The sequence below is a fragment of the Sinocyclocheilus grahami genome, unplaced genomic scaffold (genome assembly GCF_001515645.1).
Source record: "Sinocyclocheilus grahami isolate Dianchi unplaced genomic scaffold, SAMN03320097.WGS_v1.1 scaffold672.1, whole genome shotgun sequence".
NCBI lineage: Eukaryota > Metazoa > Chordata > Actinopteri > Cypriniformes > Cyprinidae > Sinocyclocheilus > Sinocyclocheilus grahami.
This window is the reverse complement of record NW_015505851.1, coordinates 459,639-476,915: the sequence shown is the minus strand read 5'-3', so window position 1 is coordinate 476,915 and position 17,277 is coordinate 459,639. Positions and strand designations below refer to the sequence as shown.

Genomic DNA, 17,277 nt, shown 5'->3' with positions numbered 1-17,277 from the left:
ATATATATATATATATATATATATATATATATATATATATATATATATATATATATATATATATATATATACATACTGTATATCAGTTATCTATATACCAGTTGTATGATAATCCTTAAATATAAAAAATATTATTGTTAATTTGAGAAGTACATTTTAAAAATAGTAATACATTTCTGTCATAATTTCTTCATGTTAAACCAAACTTTTATTTTGGCACTTTGTCATGAAGTTCTTTGAGTTTCATTGACCGTGAAATTGCTTGAGGTTCAAAGCATAAACCTTGAGTGTTGATTAGCCATGTTTGTTCGCATTGAGATGCTTCAAGCAGATGAGCATGGTCTATTTAAAGTGACGTGACATGTGGCCAAGTATGGTGACCCATACTCGGAATTAGTGCTCTGCATTTATCCCATCCAAAGTGCACACACACTGCAGTGACGCTTAGTGAGGCAAGAATCACTATCACTGTCACTGTATGCCTCATTTAGCGCGAAATGACTCTGAGATTGGTTGTTTTGAGTGTTGCAAGTGGGAGTATAAATACAACAGGAAATTAAAAGACAGCATGATAAGAAGGGTTTGTTGGAGTTGGTTCAACATCAACACACTTGGGGCATTTTTTTCCAAAAGTTGCCAACGATGTTCACTTCCTTAAAATCATATTATAAGCTGAAGAAATAGATGAGAAAGTTGTGGCAATTATCGAAATTAGGATCATATTTGTGACCCTGGACCACAAAACCAGTCTTAAGTCGCTGGGGTATATTTGTAGCAATAGCCAAAAATACATTGAATCGGTCAAAATTATTGATTTTTCCGTTATGCCAAAAATCATTAGGATATTAAAGGGGTCATATGATGTTGCTAAAAACATTATTTTGTGTATTTGGTGTAATGAAATGTGTTTATGCAGTTTAAGGTTCAAAAAACACATTATTTTCCACATACTGTACATTATTGTTTCTCCTCTATGCCCCGCCTTTCTGAAACGCGTCGATTTTTACAAAGCTCATCAGTCTGAAAAAGCGAGGTGTGCTCTGATTGGCCAGCTATCCAGTGCGTTGTGATTGGCCGAATACCTCAAGCGTGTGACAGAAATGTTACGCCCCTCACATACTGTGATGCCCTGTCCGGCCGGAGCGACGATTCATAAACATGAAAACTCATTATAAACGAGGCATTCGTTGCATCCAGTGGGGAAATAATTATGGATTATAATAACTTATACTGTCTTTTTACGCATTGCGTTGCATCGCGCCGCGTAAACATAAAACCATGTCTGCATTTGTGATCGGAGAAATGACAAACAACAAGCGCTACTCTACACTGCTCAAAACTCACGTTTGAATCATCAGTGGCAAACTCTTTAAATATAAAAAATTTACTTACAGTATGTGAGTCAGAACTGCCGGCATTGTAGTCTACTCTCCCGCTTCTTCCACGGTGAAAGCCGATCCGGCGATCCACAGCACTAAGTTGAAGTATTTCCTCAGCAACCAGCACGGATCAGCTCCAGGCATGACGAAGTGATATCGCGAGACCAAACAAAGTAGTTTCGCTTTCACAACGAATCACACAGCGCCTTCACGACATGGCAGTGGCGGCAGCAACAATACTACAGCGAGAATAAAAGTTACGCCTTCTTTCTTTGCGTGAACATTTGGGCGGTGTTATGCAAATCTTCCCACACAGTGATGTAGACATGTGGGGGCGTGTTAGAACGAGCCGTTTAAGGTAGGCGTGGCTGACTCTTAACTTTTATAAAGAATATCTCTTTGGATTTGAGACTTTAGTCTTTGCAACTTTACAGATCTTCTTTATGCACCAAGAGCTTGTAACACTCCAAAGAGAAAGGAAAAATTGAAATCGCATCATATGACCCCTTTAAAGTAAAGATCATGTTCCATAAAGATATTTTGTAAATTCCTGTAAATATATCAAAACTTAAGTTTTTATTAGTAATATGCATTGCTAAGAACTTCATTTGGACAACTTTAAAGGCAATTATCTCAATATTGTGATTTTTTTTGCACCCTCAGATTCCAGATTTTCAAATAGTTTTATCTCGGCCAAATATTGTCCTATCCTAACAAACCACACATCAATGAAAGCTTATTTATTCAGCTTTCAGATGATGTATAAATCTCAATTTTAAAAAATTTACCCTAATGACTGGTTTTGTGCTCCAGGGTCACATTTGAGCTCTCTAGGTGTATCAGAACTCCTTAATTCCTGAATCCATATAATGTTCCTGATCGGCTGGGAACAGAGTGAGATTGGGTTTCCTCTGGTAGTGAACAGGTGCTGGAGGTTAGAGGTGACACTGTGGCCTTCTGACGGGACCGTGGTGTCGTATGGGACAGCTGAAGCCCTGTCCCCAACCTTTACAGCACTTAAAGCCTGAACTTTATAATTCTGAATGTTAAAATGGACTGCTTCCTAATGCTTATATTCATTTTTTTTGAGTAAAGGATAATTTAACCCCTTTGATTCTCTACTTTTACTTTTTTAGAGACTAAACGAAAACAAATATCTGTTGACTTTTCAGTGTAAGCAAATATAGGCTATGAAACCATAGTGTGTACTTTAGAGAGGCTGTTAATAGTAGGGGTGTGTTCTGTGTGCTCAGATACATTTGCATTCCACATCATTATTGCAAATCATATTCAACCCTGTTCATCCAACAGAACTGAAGAGTATTCAATTTAGAGTCTTCAGAAGATGAGCTGCATATAAATCCAACACAAACTCCACCACACTTTGTTCTCATTTCCATGTGATGCTGATAAAGTGACAAATTCTCACGTGGCACTCATGTGTTTCATGCATCTGTCAGTCATATCTGATTACACTGAGTTTTTGAGTGTTATGCAAATCTTCCCACATCGTGACGTAGACATGTGGGGGCGTGTTAGAACGAGCCGTTTTAGGTAGGCGTGGCTGACTCTTAACTTTTATAAAGAATATCTCTTTGGATTTGAGACTTTAGTCTTTGCAACTTTACAGATCTTCTTTATGCACCAAGAGCTTGTAACACTCCAAAGAGAAAGGAAAAATTGAAATCGCATCATATGACCCCTTTAAAGTAAAGATCATGTTCCATAAAGATATTTTGTAAATTCCTGTAAATATATCAAAACTTAAGTTTTTATTAGTAATATGCATTGCTAAGAACTTCATTTGGACAACTTTAAAGGCAATTATCTCAATATTGTGATTTTTTTTGCACCCTCAGATTCCAGATTTTCAAATAGTTTTATCTCGGCCAAATATTGTCCTATCCTAACAAACCACACATCAATGAAAGCTTATTTATTCAGCTTTCAGATGATGTATAAATCTCAATTTTAAAAAAATTTACCCTAATGACTGGTTTTGTGCTCCAGGGTCACATTTGAGCTCTCTAGGTGTATCAGAACTCCTTAATTCCTTAATCCATATAATGTTCCTGATCGGCTGGGAACAGAGTGAGATTGGGTTTCCTCTGGTAGTGAACAGGTGCTGGAGGTTAGAGGTGACACTGTGGCCTTCTGACGGGACCGTGGTGTCGTATGGGACAGCTGAAGCCCTGTCCCCAACCTTTACAGCACTTAAAGCCTGAACTTTATAATTCTGAATGTTAAAATGGACTGCTTCCTAATGCTTATATTCATTTTTTTTGAGTAAAGGATAATTTAACCCCTTTGATTCTCTACTTTTACTTTTTTAGAGACTAAACGAAAACAAATATCTGTTGACTTTTCAGTGTAAGCAAATATAGGCTATGAAACCATAGTGTGTACTTTAGAGAGGCTGTTAATAGTAGGGGTGTGTTCTGTGTGCTCAGATACATTTGCATTCCACATCATTATTGCAAATAAAAAGAGAGAGCGGGAGATCCCTTATTGCTCTTTCTAGGTTTTCTAGGTCAAGAAAATGTTATTAAAATTAACATTCTAGACATACAGCTAATCATATTTTAAATTATACAAGTTCAAAAGTTTGGGGTCAGTAAGATTTTTCAGTGTTTTGAAGAAGTCTCTTTTGCTCACCAAGGCTGCATTCATTTGAGGAAAAATACAGTAAAACCGTAATATTGCGAAATGTTATTACAATTAAAAAACCTGTTTTTTTTACGTGAATATATTTTCAAATGTAATTTAATTCTCCGCATCATTACTCCAGTCTTCAGTGTCACACGATTTTTCAGAAATCATTTTAATATGCTGATTTGCAGGAATATGATTATTATGTTGAAAACAGTTGTGCTGCTTCATCTTTTTGTGGAAACCTTTTTTTTAGGATTCTTTGATAAATAGAAAGTCCAAAAGAACATTTATTTGAAATTGGAATCTTTTGTAACATTATTTCTTTACTGTCACTTTTGATCAATTTAATACATTCTTATTGAATAAATGTAATATTTTCTTTCAAAAATATATTACTTACCCCCAAACCTTTGAATGGTTGTAAAATTATAATAATCATCACAATAATTAGGAATAATTATAAATTATAATGAAACACATTAAAACATAAATTCTAAACATAAATTAAATTCTACAATTCTACTTTAATGAATGCAAATAAAACAATTTTTGTCTGGTCCCGTACGCACTGCCAGCATGCATCTGTGCTGATTATGTCAGGTTGTTCCTGGTTGTGATGTCCCAGCTGCCCAGAAGTTATTTTCATGGCGTTGGAGCGACGTGAAAGAGGATATTTGAGTTTCCCGGAACTGACACACTGTCTGTGTGTTTCCATGGTGAATAAAACAAAAACATTTGTCCGTTTGTGCTGCGTATGGCATATCCTTACCACTCATTCCTACCAGATACACTCAGAAAATTGGTAATTGCTGTGGTCATTAAGAAGTATCTGTTCAGTTTTTCCAGAAGGCATTAGAGACAATCAGTGCAACTCTACCCCTCTCACTTTCTGCTTCATGTATCTGCATCTGTCTGTGTCTATCCCTGCCTTACTCTCGCTCTCAAATCACACACTGCATGCGTTCTTGGTTCCTTCGAAAGGTTAGCAGTAAAGCGCAGAGCTTTATTTAGTAGACTCTCTCATAGGAAACCAAAATTCAGCAGCTATATTGAGAATTCTTCAACCGTTCTTTCAGGCGGTTGCGTCATGTCACTGTCCTGCCAGCAGTGCTTGTGAAACGTTCCTACCAGATACACTCAGAAAATTGGTAATTGCTGTGGTCATTAAGAAGTATCTGTTCAGTTTTTCCAGAAGGCATTAGAGACAATCAGTGCAACTCTACCCCTCTCACTTTCTGCTTCATGTATCTGCATCTGTCTGTGTCTATCCCTGCCTTACTCTCGCTCTCAAATCACACACTGCATGCGTTCTTGGTTCCTTCGAAAGGTTAGCAGTAAAGCGCAGGGCTTTATTTAGTAGACTCTCTCATAGGAAACCAAAATTCAGCAGCTATATTGAGATTGAGATATATAGAGCTCTAGATGAATTCTTCAACCGTTCTTTCAGGCGGTTGCGTCATGTCACTGTCCTGCCAGCAGTGCTTGTGAAACCTGCTTAGTGTAATGCTGTGTGTGTGAGCAGTCTTTTAACATCTTTAAACACTGTAATTAAAGATGTATGGAAATATATAAATGTGTCATTATGCAAAACATTTACCAGCTGCTCATTAGTTTAAAATAAGCTAAACCGTACCATACTGTATGTTTTGTGTTTGCACTTATAATAACTTTAACAATGGACACAACATGCTTTTTTCCACATTGGAGTCCCTGCTGTCTCATGATTTCTTCCTGTGCAGTATCCGCGCTGTGATTCATCAGTTAAGTCAGTTATGCGTATTCAAATGTTCTATGTCAACCTTTTTATCTCGTATCCAAAGGACTTGCTCTAAGGAATGTTTTGAGGAATTCAAGTGTCTGTAGGGCAAAAGGAGTGTCCCGTCACATGATATGAAGTGTGTAAACCTTGCTTGCCCGAGGTGGGTGTTAATAACCGTATCTTTCACCTATTGGATGACATACATGAAAGGTGTCTCCTTTTCTCTAACATAGCTTCTCATTGACCAATCTACTCTCTCTCTCTCCATGTGAGATGGTCCAACACACCCGGAGGTGTGTAACTTGTGCTTTGCACAGCTGTAGGTGGTTCCTCCTAACCCTTTCTGTGAGACATAGGTGTGCTAAACAGGCACATTTTTTCTCTATTCTTAGAGTTCTATTTTTGCTCGCTGCACTTTTGCTGATTATCTTTGCAAGTATTTACTTCACAACTGTTGAGAGTCTGCCGACCGTGCAGTTTAATTCTAACAGTTTCTTCCTTGCTCGACTGAGGTGGGAGGAGCCGATGGGATCATAGGACTATCCCTCTTTCTCTCTTTTACACACACCCCCTCTCATTGCAGCTCTGCCAGTCCGGACTATGCTCACTTCCAAGGAAGGCTGAGTAAAGGAGAGCACAGTTTTCCTTTTCTGAGTTTTTCCTTTGCCTATGAGAAAGTTTGAGAAGAAAGAAGAAACTCTTTTTTTATTAGGAGGGAAGTTAGCTAAACAACAGCGGACAAACGCAGAATAGCAGGTCGTATTTATTTTTAGCGTCTTTTTTGATTGAATTGGTAGCACGTGGCAGCAGGCTCTGCCACAGGACTGAGGTCACTCAGTGATTTGTTCTTCTTTGGCAAAGCTGTTCCTGTTTATTCAGACGCTGCACGACTAAGGAAGCACAATGGTTGCTGGAATGTTAATGCCCTTGGACAACCTGAAGGCCATCTATGAGCATCTGTTTCGGGATGGCGTCATGGTGGCCAAGAAAGACAAGCGGCCTCAGACCAAACACCCTGAGATTCCTGGCGTGGATAACCTTCAGGTGATAAGAGCCATGGGCTCACTGAAGTCCAGGGGGTATGTCAGGGAGACCTTTGCATGGAGGCATTACTACTGGTACCTCACTAACGAAGGGATTGTCTACTTGCGTGATTACCTGCATTTGCCTCCTGAAATCGTTCCCACACCGCTGCAGAGAGTACGACGGCCAGCTGCCACTCTGGCCATCGCCCGCAGGGCAGAACAGGTTCAAGTGGTTCAGGGTCCAACATCTTATGTTCCCAAACCTGGCAGGATGGGTGCAGAAAAGCAAGAGGCTTTACTGGATCGACAGGAGTATCGTCGCAAAATAGCGAGAATGGATGAGGCTGAAATGACTGAATCCAATGAGAGAACACCAAGATTTAGAGGTCGTCCAATGGCTAGCGCTCAGATCAGACCCAGGGAATCCAAAGAGCAGCCCATGCTTTCTGATACTCGCGATTACACCAAAGAGATGGAACCAAGTGTTAGGAGGAAGGTTGCTATGCATTTGGTCTCCAAAATACCTCCTATTGAAACGCACCATGCCAAGCCAGTTGAACAGGAAAAGATGGTGGAACTCAAGGAATGCACCAAGACGGCATTTGTTCAGAAAACACAAAAGGTTTATGTGAGCCAAGATGTGCCAACCATTTCTTCAAACGTGGGCGCAACAGCAGTGGAATCCTCTTTGTTTTCTGAAGCAGTCAAAGAAAAGCCCAAAGAAGAAGTGTCTATAAAGGTCTCACGTGAAACAACATCCACAGCAGCTGGAGATAGAAAAACGGCTAAGGATGCTCGTCATCCTACCCCCTTAAAACCGAAGGTGGAGAAAAGACAGAAAACTACTGTGACGAAAAATGTGCAGGATGTGCCTGCTGTTTCATCAGCAATGGAAACCTCTGTATTTTCGGTCCATACTGAAGCAGTCAAAGAAAAGCCCAAGGAAGAGGTATTTGTCAAGGTCTTCCAGCAAACCACATCCACTAAAACAGCTAAAGATGCTCCTCAACCCACTGCCTCAAAACTGAAGGTGGAGAAAACACAGAAAACTACTGTAGCCAAAAATGTGCAGGAGGCTTCATCAACAGTTGAGGCAACATCAGGCGAATCCTCTGTGTCTGCTGTTCCTACTGAAGCAGCAAAAGAAAAGCCCAAGGAAGAGGTGTTTATTAAGATCTCTAAGGAAACCACATCCACAGTTGCATATACTAGCAAAATTGCTAAAGATGCTCCTCGACCTACTCCCTTAGAACAAAAGGTGGAGAAAACACAGCAAACCTTGGTGACAAAAAATGTGCCAGCTGTTTCATCAGCAGTGGAGACAACTGCAGTGAAATCCTCTGTCTTTACTGAAGCAGTCAAAGAAAAGCCCAAGGAAGAAGTGTGTGTCAAGGTCACGTCCAAAACAGACAAGGATAGCAAATCAGATAAGGATGCTTCTCATCCTATTCCTTTGAAACCAAAAGTGGAGAAAACGCAGAAAACCACAAAGACAAAAAATGTGCAGGATATACCAACTGTGGAGGCAACAGCAGTGCAGTCCACTATATTTCCTGTCTTTGCTGAAGCAACTGAAGAAAAGCCTAAGGAAAAAGTGGAGACCACACCCAAAGGTGACAGCAAAATAGATAAGGATGCTACTTGTCCTACTCTGTCAAAATCAAAGGTGGAGAAAACGCAGCAAGCCCCAGTGACCAAAAATTTGCAGGATGTGGTAACTGTTTCATCAGCAGTGGAGACAACTGCAGTGAAATCCTCTGTCTCTGCTAAAGCAGTCGAAGAAAAGCCCAAGGAAGAAATGTGTGTCAGTGTCTCCCAGGAAACCACACCCAAAGGCGATGGCAATATAGATAAGGATGCTTCTCATCTTATTGCATCAAAACCAAAAGCGGAGAAAACACAGAAAACCACAAAGGCCAAAAATGTGCAGGATATAACAACCATTTTATCAACAGCAGTGCAATCCTCTGAAGGTTCTGTCTCCGCTGAAGCAGTCAAAGAAAAGCCAAAAGAAGACGTCTTTATGAAAGTCTCCCAGGAAATTGTATTCACAGTAACTGATGATAGTAAAATGACTAAGGATGCTCCTCATCCTACTCCGTCAAAACCAAAGGTGGAGGAAACCCAGAAAACTAAAAATATGCAGGATGTGGCAGCTGCTGCTTCTTCAGCAGTAGAGACAACTGATGCTAAATCCTCTGTCTCTACTGAAGCAGTCAAAGAAAAGCCCAAGGAAGAAGTGTGTGTCAGTGTCTCTCAAGAAACCACATCCAAAGGTGATAGCAAAGAGGATAAGGATGCTCCTCGTCCATCAAAACCAAAAGTGGAAAAAATGCAAAAAAACACAAGGACCAAAAATGTGCAGGTTATACCAACCATTTTATCAACAGCAGTGCAATCCTCTGCAGTTTCTGTCTCTACTGAAGCAGTCAAAGAAACGACTAAGAAAGATGTGTGTATTAATGTCTCTGTAGAAACCACACCCACAATCGATAGCAAAATGCATAAGGATGCTCCTCATCCTTATTCATCAAAACCAAAAGTGGAGAAAGCACAGAAAACCATGCTGACCAAAAATGTGCAAGAACAACCAATCAAGACAGACGTTACAAATCAGACCTCCATTGCACCGCATGATGTGCCTGCTGTTCATGTCGATGAGACGAAGTCAACTACCTCCATTAGCACCCAGCTGCCTGTCAAATCTCTAGAATCAGCAGCACCACCTCTCCCTAAGAAGGAAGATTTGTCAAAACACATCGCTGAAAAGAAATCAGAGATTAATCTGCCACTGCAGGTCTCTGTAGAGAAGACAGCATCTAGCACTGATTTGCAAATGATTGACAAACAACAGAAAGCACTTGGTTCCCAAAAAACAAAGGATGTCCAAGGAGCACCTAAAGATGACAACACTCGTCCTTTGAAAGTTCATGAAAAGGTGGAGATTCCTTGTGCCATTTCTACAGCTGAGGTCAAGGCAGAGGTTAAAGGTCGCAAGCCTTATCTCAGCCCTGAATTTCAGTCCCCGTCTACAGCTGCTGAAGTAAAGATGACCACAGCTGACTCCAGCAAGACTGCAGAAGTCCAAGCGCAAACACCTAAGAAATTGGAATCTGATACAGATTCTGATTCTGTATTACCAGCAAAACTGACTGAGGAGCCTGTAGTCACTACAGCTGCAAAAGACGGAGATACAGAGGATGCCCCAAAGCCTTCGAAAGGAAAGAAGAAAAAGAAGAATTCTGCAAACAAAACTTCAGCTGGAAAACTAGTCCCACCGCCTATAGCTGAGACAAAGGTAAAAGAGCTAAAGACCGAGAATGCTGGTCAGGTTGACCTTCTAATGATCGAGGGCCCAACAAATGATTCTGCAAAGACATCCCCTGAGGGAATGCACGCTGTGGAGAGCGTGCAGCCAACAGCTGTACAGAATGAGGCCCCGGCTCACAAAGGGGAGGTGGAGCCTGCACAGCCCTTGCCTGAAAAACGGGAGGTTCTGAAAGGAAAAACATCCTCCTCGCAGAGACAGTGGGAAGCACCAGCAGCCTCAGCGTCAGCAGCAGCCTCTGCCCAGCTCAGCCCCCTCCCCGAGCAGGGGGAACCTCCCAGAGTTGCACAACACACGCCTGTTCCTGACACACAGCAGAGCTCAGAGAAGCAGAGCAGACTTTCGGATAGCAAGGCCCCTGCACAGCCTATCATCTCTGACCCTCTTCCTGCCGACGAGAACACCTGCGACGCGCAAGAGCAGTCCGTAGACGACGCCATGCGGAAGAAGATCGTTGTGGTAGAGGAAGTGATTGAAGTGCAACAGATTGCTAGTCCTGTTGCAGACCAACCTGTTACACCCCAAGTGCCAGAGATCGCAGGAGATGAATTGGACTACGATGTCTTGGAAGAACTGGCCATAGAGCGTGGCCTCCTGCAGGGTGCCGTTGAAGAGATTTGCTGGGATCATTCACTCCAAGAGCCCGAGGAGAAATCCTTCCCCAAATTCATAGAAGGTATGAGTCCTTTTCATGAGTCTTTCTTTAACGTGCTTTGATGTTGGTTGCACTGCTCCGGTTTCCATCCCGTATTTGCTGTGTGGGAGGTTCAAGGTGACTGGTGTGGTGTCGGAATAGTTGTGCTGTTATTAGATGGTTGGGCATGCTTTGCTTGAGAGGCGTGTAACTTTATATGCGTGTTGAGTGAACGGTGCCTGAGCTTTATGTTAAGTGAATTAAGCATTAATAAGTAGGTTTTGCAGAGAAGCTTATACTGCAGTGTAACTTGTATCAAAAAATGTGGAGCTTTTTTCAAAACATGTTTTGTCTATGCAACAATGTGCATTTTTTTATAAGTGCTATTTTTCAGCTTGTCCTGTTTGTCACTGCTGCTTTCCACAAGCACAAATCTGGGTATATTTGTTCCAGTTATTTCGAGAAATTAACCTCTCGCAGTGATTCATGCCACATCCACACCCAAAACATCAAATTATGCGTGCAAAGTTTCGCAACCACCCTTTTGCTCTGTAGCATATTGGGACTGGCTAGTGATTCTGTTGCAAGTTTTCATTCTTTTCAGGGGGAATCCCAGACTGCTGGTAATGAGCAGTTAAGCAGCACTGTGTTTCTGACAATACAACAATGTTTGGAGTCAGCTCTCCACTCCCTGCTGCCAAACACAAACCACAGCTATAGTTTTTCAGTTCTCTGAAAAAGAGCTCCTCTAAAAAGCAATGCTGTGCTTAGAGGACCCTGTGTGCCACTTCTGCAGGAAGCACATGTGTTCGGTTATTTCCTCTGGTTTGTTACCCCTTGTCTCTGGTTTCCAGTGGTCAACAATTAGTTGGAGACTTCTGCTTTGTCACTTTGTTTATTATGTAATTGGACATACCACAGATACAGCTGTCCATCCCAAATTCCACCATTGTCTTCCTCCCCTAGTGCAACAGAGATCTCTGGAATGTGTGTTGCAGTTGCTTTTGTTGTTTTTATAGCTGTGCATTTCAGTTTATGCTGGTATAAATGCAAAGACATTTAAAGAAACTACTGGAACAATCTACTATTTGTAGAGTTAGTGAATCTGGGTATATAAATTAAGAAACGACAGCAAGTAGTTAAAGAGTTTGCACAATCTAATGGGTGTGTTCAGTAGGTGTATCCAAAAACAATTAGCCTTTTGTTGAAAGGTTTTGTGAGTCACTTCAGCATGGCAGGTCTTTTGAGAAGCCACATTTCCCATATTCCAACCAAATGCAATTGGATTTGAAGAGGAAAAAGAATTTATACAATATTATGCTCAGACTAACTAACTCGAGTCAGATGTGTTTGAGGTTTCATCTCTGTAATTTTCTGCTGCCCCCTACTGTATCTCTACAGATCTGTCTCTCTCCATCACCTTCAGCAGATCTTTTCAATAGAAGCTCAGTCATGTGGTGTTAAGTGAAATTTCAGCCTGCGGCTAGGACGGAAATTTTTTTTTATACCTAGTACCTTTTTGTTCTTCTGTAATGGCTTAGAAGCGATGCTTTATTCATTAGTACTCCTTGAGTAATACATTGGACATGTATGAGCAGAAGTTTGAGATCTCCTTTGGCACTGTTCTCTGTTCAAGCAACAGTGTGTTGTGCAAGTGTGTGTTTCTGTCCGCCTCCACAATAAATTCCTGCATGTTTGTGATGTTGTGACAGGCGCTTTCTGATGTTCTCAATGCCACATGATTGTGGTGCAGTTCATGAGTCATGCAGTCAGTTCAGAGGAGCCAAATGAATCTGACCTTTAAGAAGTCTTATCGGACACATTCTAGCAGTGTCTGGTGCTGTGACTCCTATAACTGGCCCTTCACCTCTTGTGAATGGAGACCTTTTGTAGAGATGGGTCTATATTCTTGATATAGATTAAATTCAGGCTAATTGTCATACTTTTGACTCAAGTGAAATTTTCTCAGAGTATAGGGTTATATTTGAAAGTATGATATTGGATTTTTTGTACACATAATGTTTAAAGTAGTCCTAAAACCTGGTTAACATGCAACCCATGATATCGCTGGCTAAGGAATCCACACATTCTTATTAATCTTGTTTACATTTATAAATATTAATTCTTAATTCTTAATGTATCAGAATGTAAAAATATGTTACTCTTAATGTAAAAAGTGTATTAGAAATAGCATAGACCTGTCCAAAAACCTTTTTTACAGCTTTTTTTACAGTTGTGCAATTGTACTTTTGACTCAATATTATAGTTATTATTATACCACGAATAGTTTCATCGTGTGACAACTAGCCCCGTCTCCCCTACATCTTCTTTCTTGTTTAATATTTATGAGGTGTCAATGGATGGGCTAAAGTCTTATCGGACACATTCTAGCAGTGTCTGGTGCTGTGACTCCTATAACTGGCCCTTCACCTCTTGTGAACGGAGACCTTTTGTAGAGATGGGTCTATATTCTTGATATAGATTAAATTCAGGCTAGTTGTCATACTTTTGACTCAAGTGAAATTTTCTCAGAGTATAGGGTTATATTTGAAAGTATGATATTGGATTTTTTTGTACACATAATGCTTAAAGTTTTAACATCCTAAAACCTGGTTAACATGCGACCCATGATATCGCTGGCTAAGGAATCCACACATTCTTATTAATCTTGTTTACATTTATAAATATTAATTCTTAATTCTTAATGTATCAGAATGTAAAAATATGTTACTCTTAATGTAAAAAGTGTATTAGAAATAGCATTGACCTGTCCAAAAACCTTTTTTACAGCTTTTTTCCAGTTGTGCAATTGTACTTTTGACTCTCAATATTATAGTTATTATTATACCACGAATAGTTTCATCGTGTGACAACTAGCCCCGTCTCCCCTACATCTTCTTTCTTGTTTAATATTTATGAGGTGTCAATGGATGGGCTACTCTAACACCTGGTAGGATTATGGCCTTATAGCTGTCAGCTAATGTTGACATGCATGCATGTATAAAACGGGTTGCTCTGTCTTTACTGGTGCTTTATACTGTCTTACCTAAACCAAGAGATTATGCACTGGCTCGGAGATAATACACCCATTAAACTATATTAATATGTCAACTTTCTAAATTAGGAAACTAAGCAAGAGATCTGATAAATAGTCTACTTTTCACAAAAAATGTAATGGTCCCAGACCTAGCCATATCAGTAAACCATCAGTGCTTCTACAGACAGAAATATGTAAAAGATGTATGATACATTCCATAAATAGGAGTGTGTAAATTTACTCTACAGTTATCATGTCACGGGTACACGCTGAAATCTTCACCAATCCCAACTTTTTTACAGCTTTTTTTACAGTTGTGCAATTGTACTTTTGACTCAATATTATAGTTATTATTATACCACGAATAGTTTCATCGTGTGACAACTAGCCCCGTCTCCCCTACATCTTCTTTCTTGTTTAATATTTATGAGGTGTCAATGGATGGGCTACTCTAACACCTGGTAGGATTATGGCCTTATAGCTGTCAGCTAATGTTGACATGCATGCATGTATAAAACGGGTTGCTCTGTCTTTACTGGTGCTTTATACTGTCTTACCTAAACCAAGAGATTATGCACTGGCTCGGAGATAATACACCCATTAAACTATATTAATATGTCAACTTTCTGAATTAGGAAACTAAGCAAGAGATCTGATAAATAGTCTACTTTTCACGAAAAATGTAATGGTCCCAAGACCTAACCATATCAGTAAACCATCAGTGCTTCTACAGACAGAAATATGTAAAAGATGTATGATACATTCCTCTGAAATAACAGTTTTGATGTCACAGAGTCTTTTCTGTCAACACCCCCAGGGGAATGTATAATGACACACAAGAACATATAGTTTTCACAGAGGAACTGATTTTCCTCTATGCTGTGAGAGTTGTCATTTTTTGTTATGTTGGTTCCCTGGCTCATACAGATGAGTGTTTTGACTCATAAAGTGACTCATAAAAGTAAATCCTACAACTCTTTTTTTCAGTGTACAACAGGGGTCTCTTACTTTGTGCTACTGACACCTGCTGGTGTGGATGAAACATCATGGAAATTAGTTGCCATGATTAATTATTTATTTATTTATTGACTGACAATAAGAGGTCATCGCATAATAAAGTAGAATTTGATTGGTCAAAAAAATAAGTAGCTTAAAAACTTCTGAATGCATCACTAGTCTATCATGTACATGCTAAATCAAGATGATTCATTTCAGTGTACATTAATTAAGCAGGAAAGCTGACCCACTCTTTTTTAGACCTATTTATAATGTATTAAACAGCCTCAGTGGAGTCAGACTGGGCCTGATTACTAGTTTTGATCAGTCAGTGCTCATCTCATTTTCTAGATAGTTCACATGCCAAGTCCTGCAAATTAGACACATACAAATACTTCATTTAATCACAGTCATAAGCGCTGTAAACATGTGGGGGAAATGAAATTGACACTCTGTCAACACCGTAATTCACAATACCATATGCTAATTTCAGTGGACTGCTGTGTAAAACTCTACTATATTTAGTTTATGTCCTGCTTCATGGGTGGCCACTAAAGGCTTGTGATATGGCACAAGAGATTTCCAGTCATGCCAGGAATCCCATTCCATATATAAATGAAAAAAAACATGAACCCTGGCACTCATGTGCTTTTCCAAGTGTGAAAAGGAGTACACTTTACTTTAGCATACTTCTTAAAAAGTATTTATTATGGAAATAATATGCTTTTAAAAATATACTTAAAGGAACACTCCACTTTGTTAACTCTAGGGGAGTTGGAAAATGAGCCTATTTTCAAAAAAAAGTGGAGTGTTCCTTTAAGTGCGAACTGAATATAGTGTTTTTGGACAATTAAATGTACGTTATTTGCAATTGAAATAAAATATATTGTCATTTAAATGTATGTTAAATGCAATTAGTTGAACTTTGGAGTGTTTTTGACCAACATATATAGGACCTTTAAGTACATTTTTATATGTAATTTCATAATTACGTCTATGGTCTTTGAAATATGGTTTTAAGTTTTACTGCTGAATGTACCGACAAGCATTTATGACAAACTAAAATATATTTATATTTCATTTCTATTGAAACTTGTAGTAATGATGAAGTTGCAATTTAGTACATTTAAAATATATGAACTTTAAATGATATATTGAATAACTCACTTTAGTTAAAATTATAATCAAGTGTTTTACATGTGCTTTAGTCAACACATCAAAATAAATGTACTTCTTTAAAGCATAACACATTTTTTTTAATATGATTTAATGATTCAGTTATTTAAAAACTTTGAATTAGATATTATTACAAAGTGTTCTTTTTTTTGAAGTGTGTTAAGAAACAGTCATGAAAGTGTCTCTCTTTAAGTCACTTAAATTCAATAAGATCAGGCGCAAAAATAGCTGTGTCCACACCAGAACTGAAGCAAACGCTGAGGGACAGCAAAGCCGAGAGACTGTGATGCAATATCATAGAATAACTCAATCATCATCCAGGAACAAACTGATCTCTGTTCAAAGAGGCCAGCGCGGGTTTCATCAGTTTGTCCAGGCTTATATTTATATCCACAGTGAGCTGTTTTCCCCTTCCCCACTCACACCGCCCCGCTCGCCCCGTTCCGTCCCGACCCTCAGCCTCCGCCCTCCTAATTGCAGAGCAGCGCTGACATATCCAAACAGCAGGCATGGGCCGTCAAAAATAAGAAGGGGACAGTGGTCACCAAACAAACCCAGACTCTTTTTCTTTCTTTATTGGCACGTTCTTGCTCTGCTTGTTCCTCAAACTTCATGAAGATCATACCTGGTAGGTCAGATCATCAAGAGTTTGTGTGTTTTATTATATGTTTGTTTGCATGCCAAACGTTGTTGGTGAAGGTGGGAGGGGAAACGTTCAGTGTTGACATACAAAATGCTTCTCTTTCAGACATCGAGTTATCAATTCTATTCCATATTTAAACCCCTTCACACTTCAGTATCTGTGATGCGTTTTAGTTTTAGTTTTGGATGATTGGTTTGTTATGTGTTTGCCGCTCCGCAGTGGATAGGTGCGAGCTCTACCTGGAGGAGTCACGTTCGTCAGGTCTGATGGATGGTTGTGTCGTGGTAAAGCGCGGTGGGCGGGTAGAAAAACAGTGCGAGAGTTGGATTTCAGAAGGAAATTCTCTGTGTCTGCATGGGAATGTGAGGGGTCCCGTATCTGCGCTATTTCTGAGAGCTGTAAAAATGCTTCCACCTGTTTCGGGCTTGAAGCAGGCTTCTCTCGCGCTGTAATAATAGAGAGCGCCGCGAAATGTACCGTACTGTAACTCCAAAGTTGCTTTGGTTTCAAAACATAATTACTGTATATTCAAATCTACAGAAGAAAATAAGAACTCCTGTTAAAAGATTATTCAGGACAGCATCTATGATGACTTCTTTGTAAAAACAAAACTGAATGTGGGGACTTTGCATTGAAACTTTTTTAATT

At 39.6% G+C, this 17,277-nt stretch overlaps 1 protein-coding gene across 1 annotated transcript in view; it reads left to right on the top strand.

The window, feature by feature from the left end:
• Positions 1 to 6,646: 6,646 nt before the first annotated feature.
• LOC107559021 (plectin-like) overlaps positions 6,647 to 17,277 on the top strand; it is a 79,310-nt gene continuing 68,679 nt past the window's right edge. The window contains exon 1 of the mRNA XM_016242740.1: positions 6,647 to 10,819. Coding sequence (XP_016098226.1) covers positions 6,694 to 10,819 — 4,126 coding nt within the window. The 5' untranslated portion in view covers positions 6,647 to 6,693. The remainder of the gene's footprint in view (positions 10,820 to 17,277) is intronic.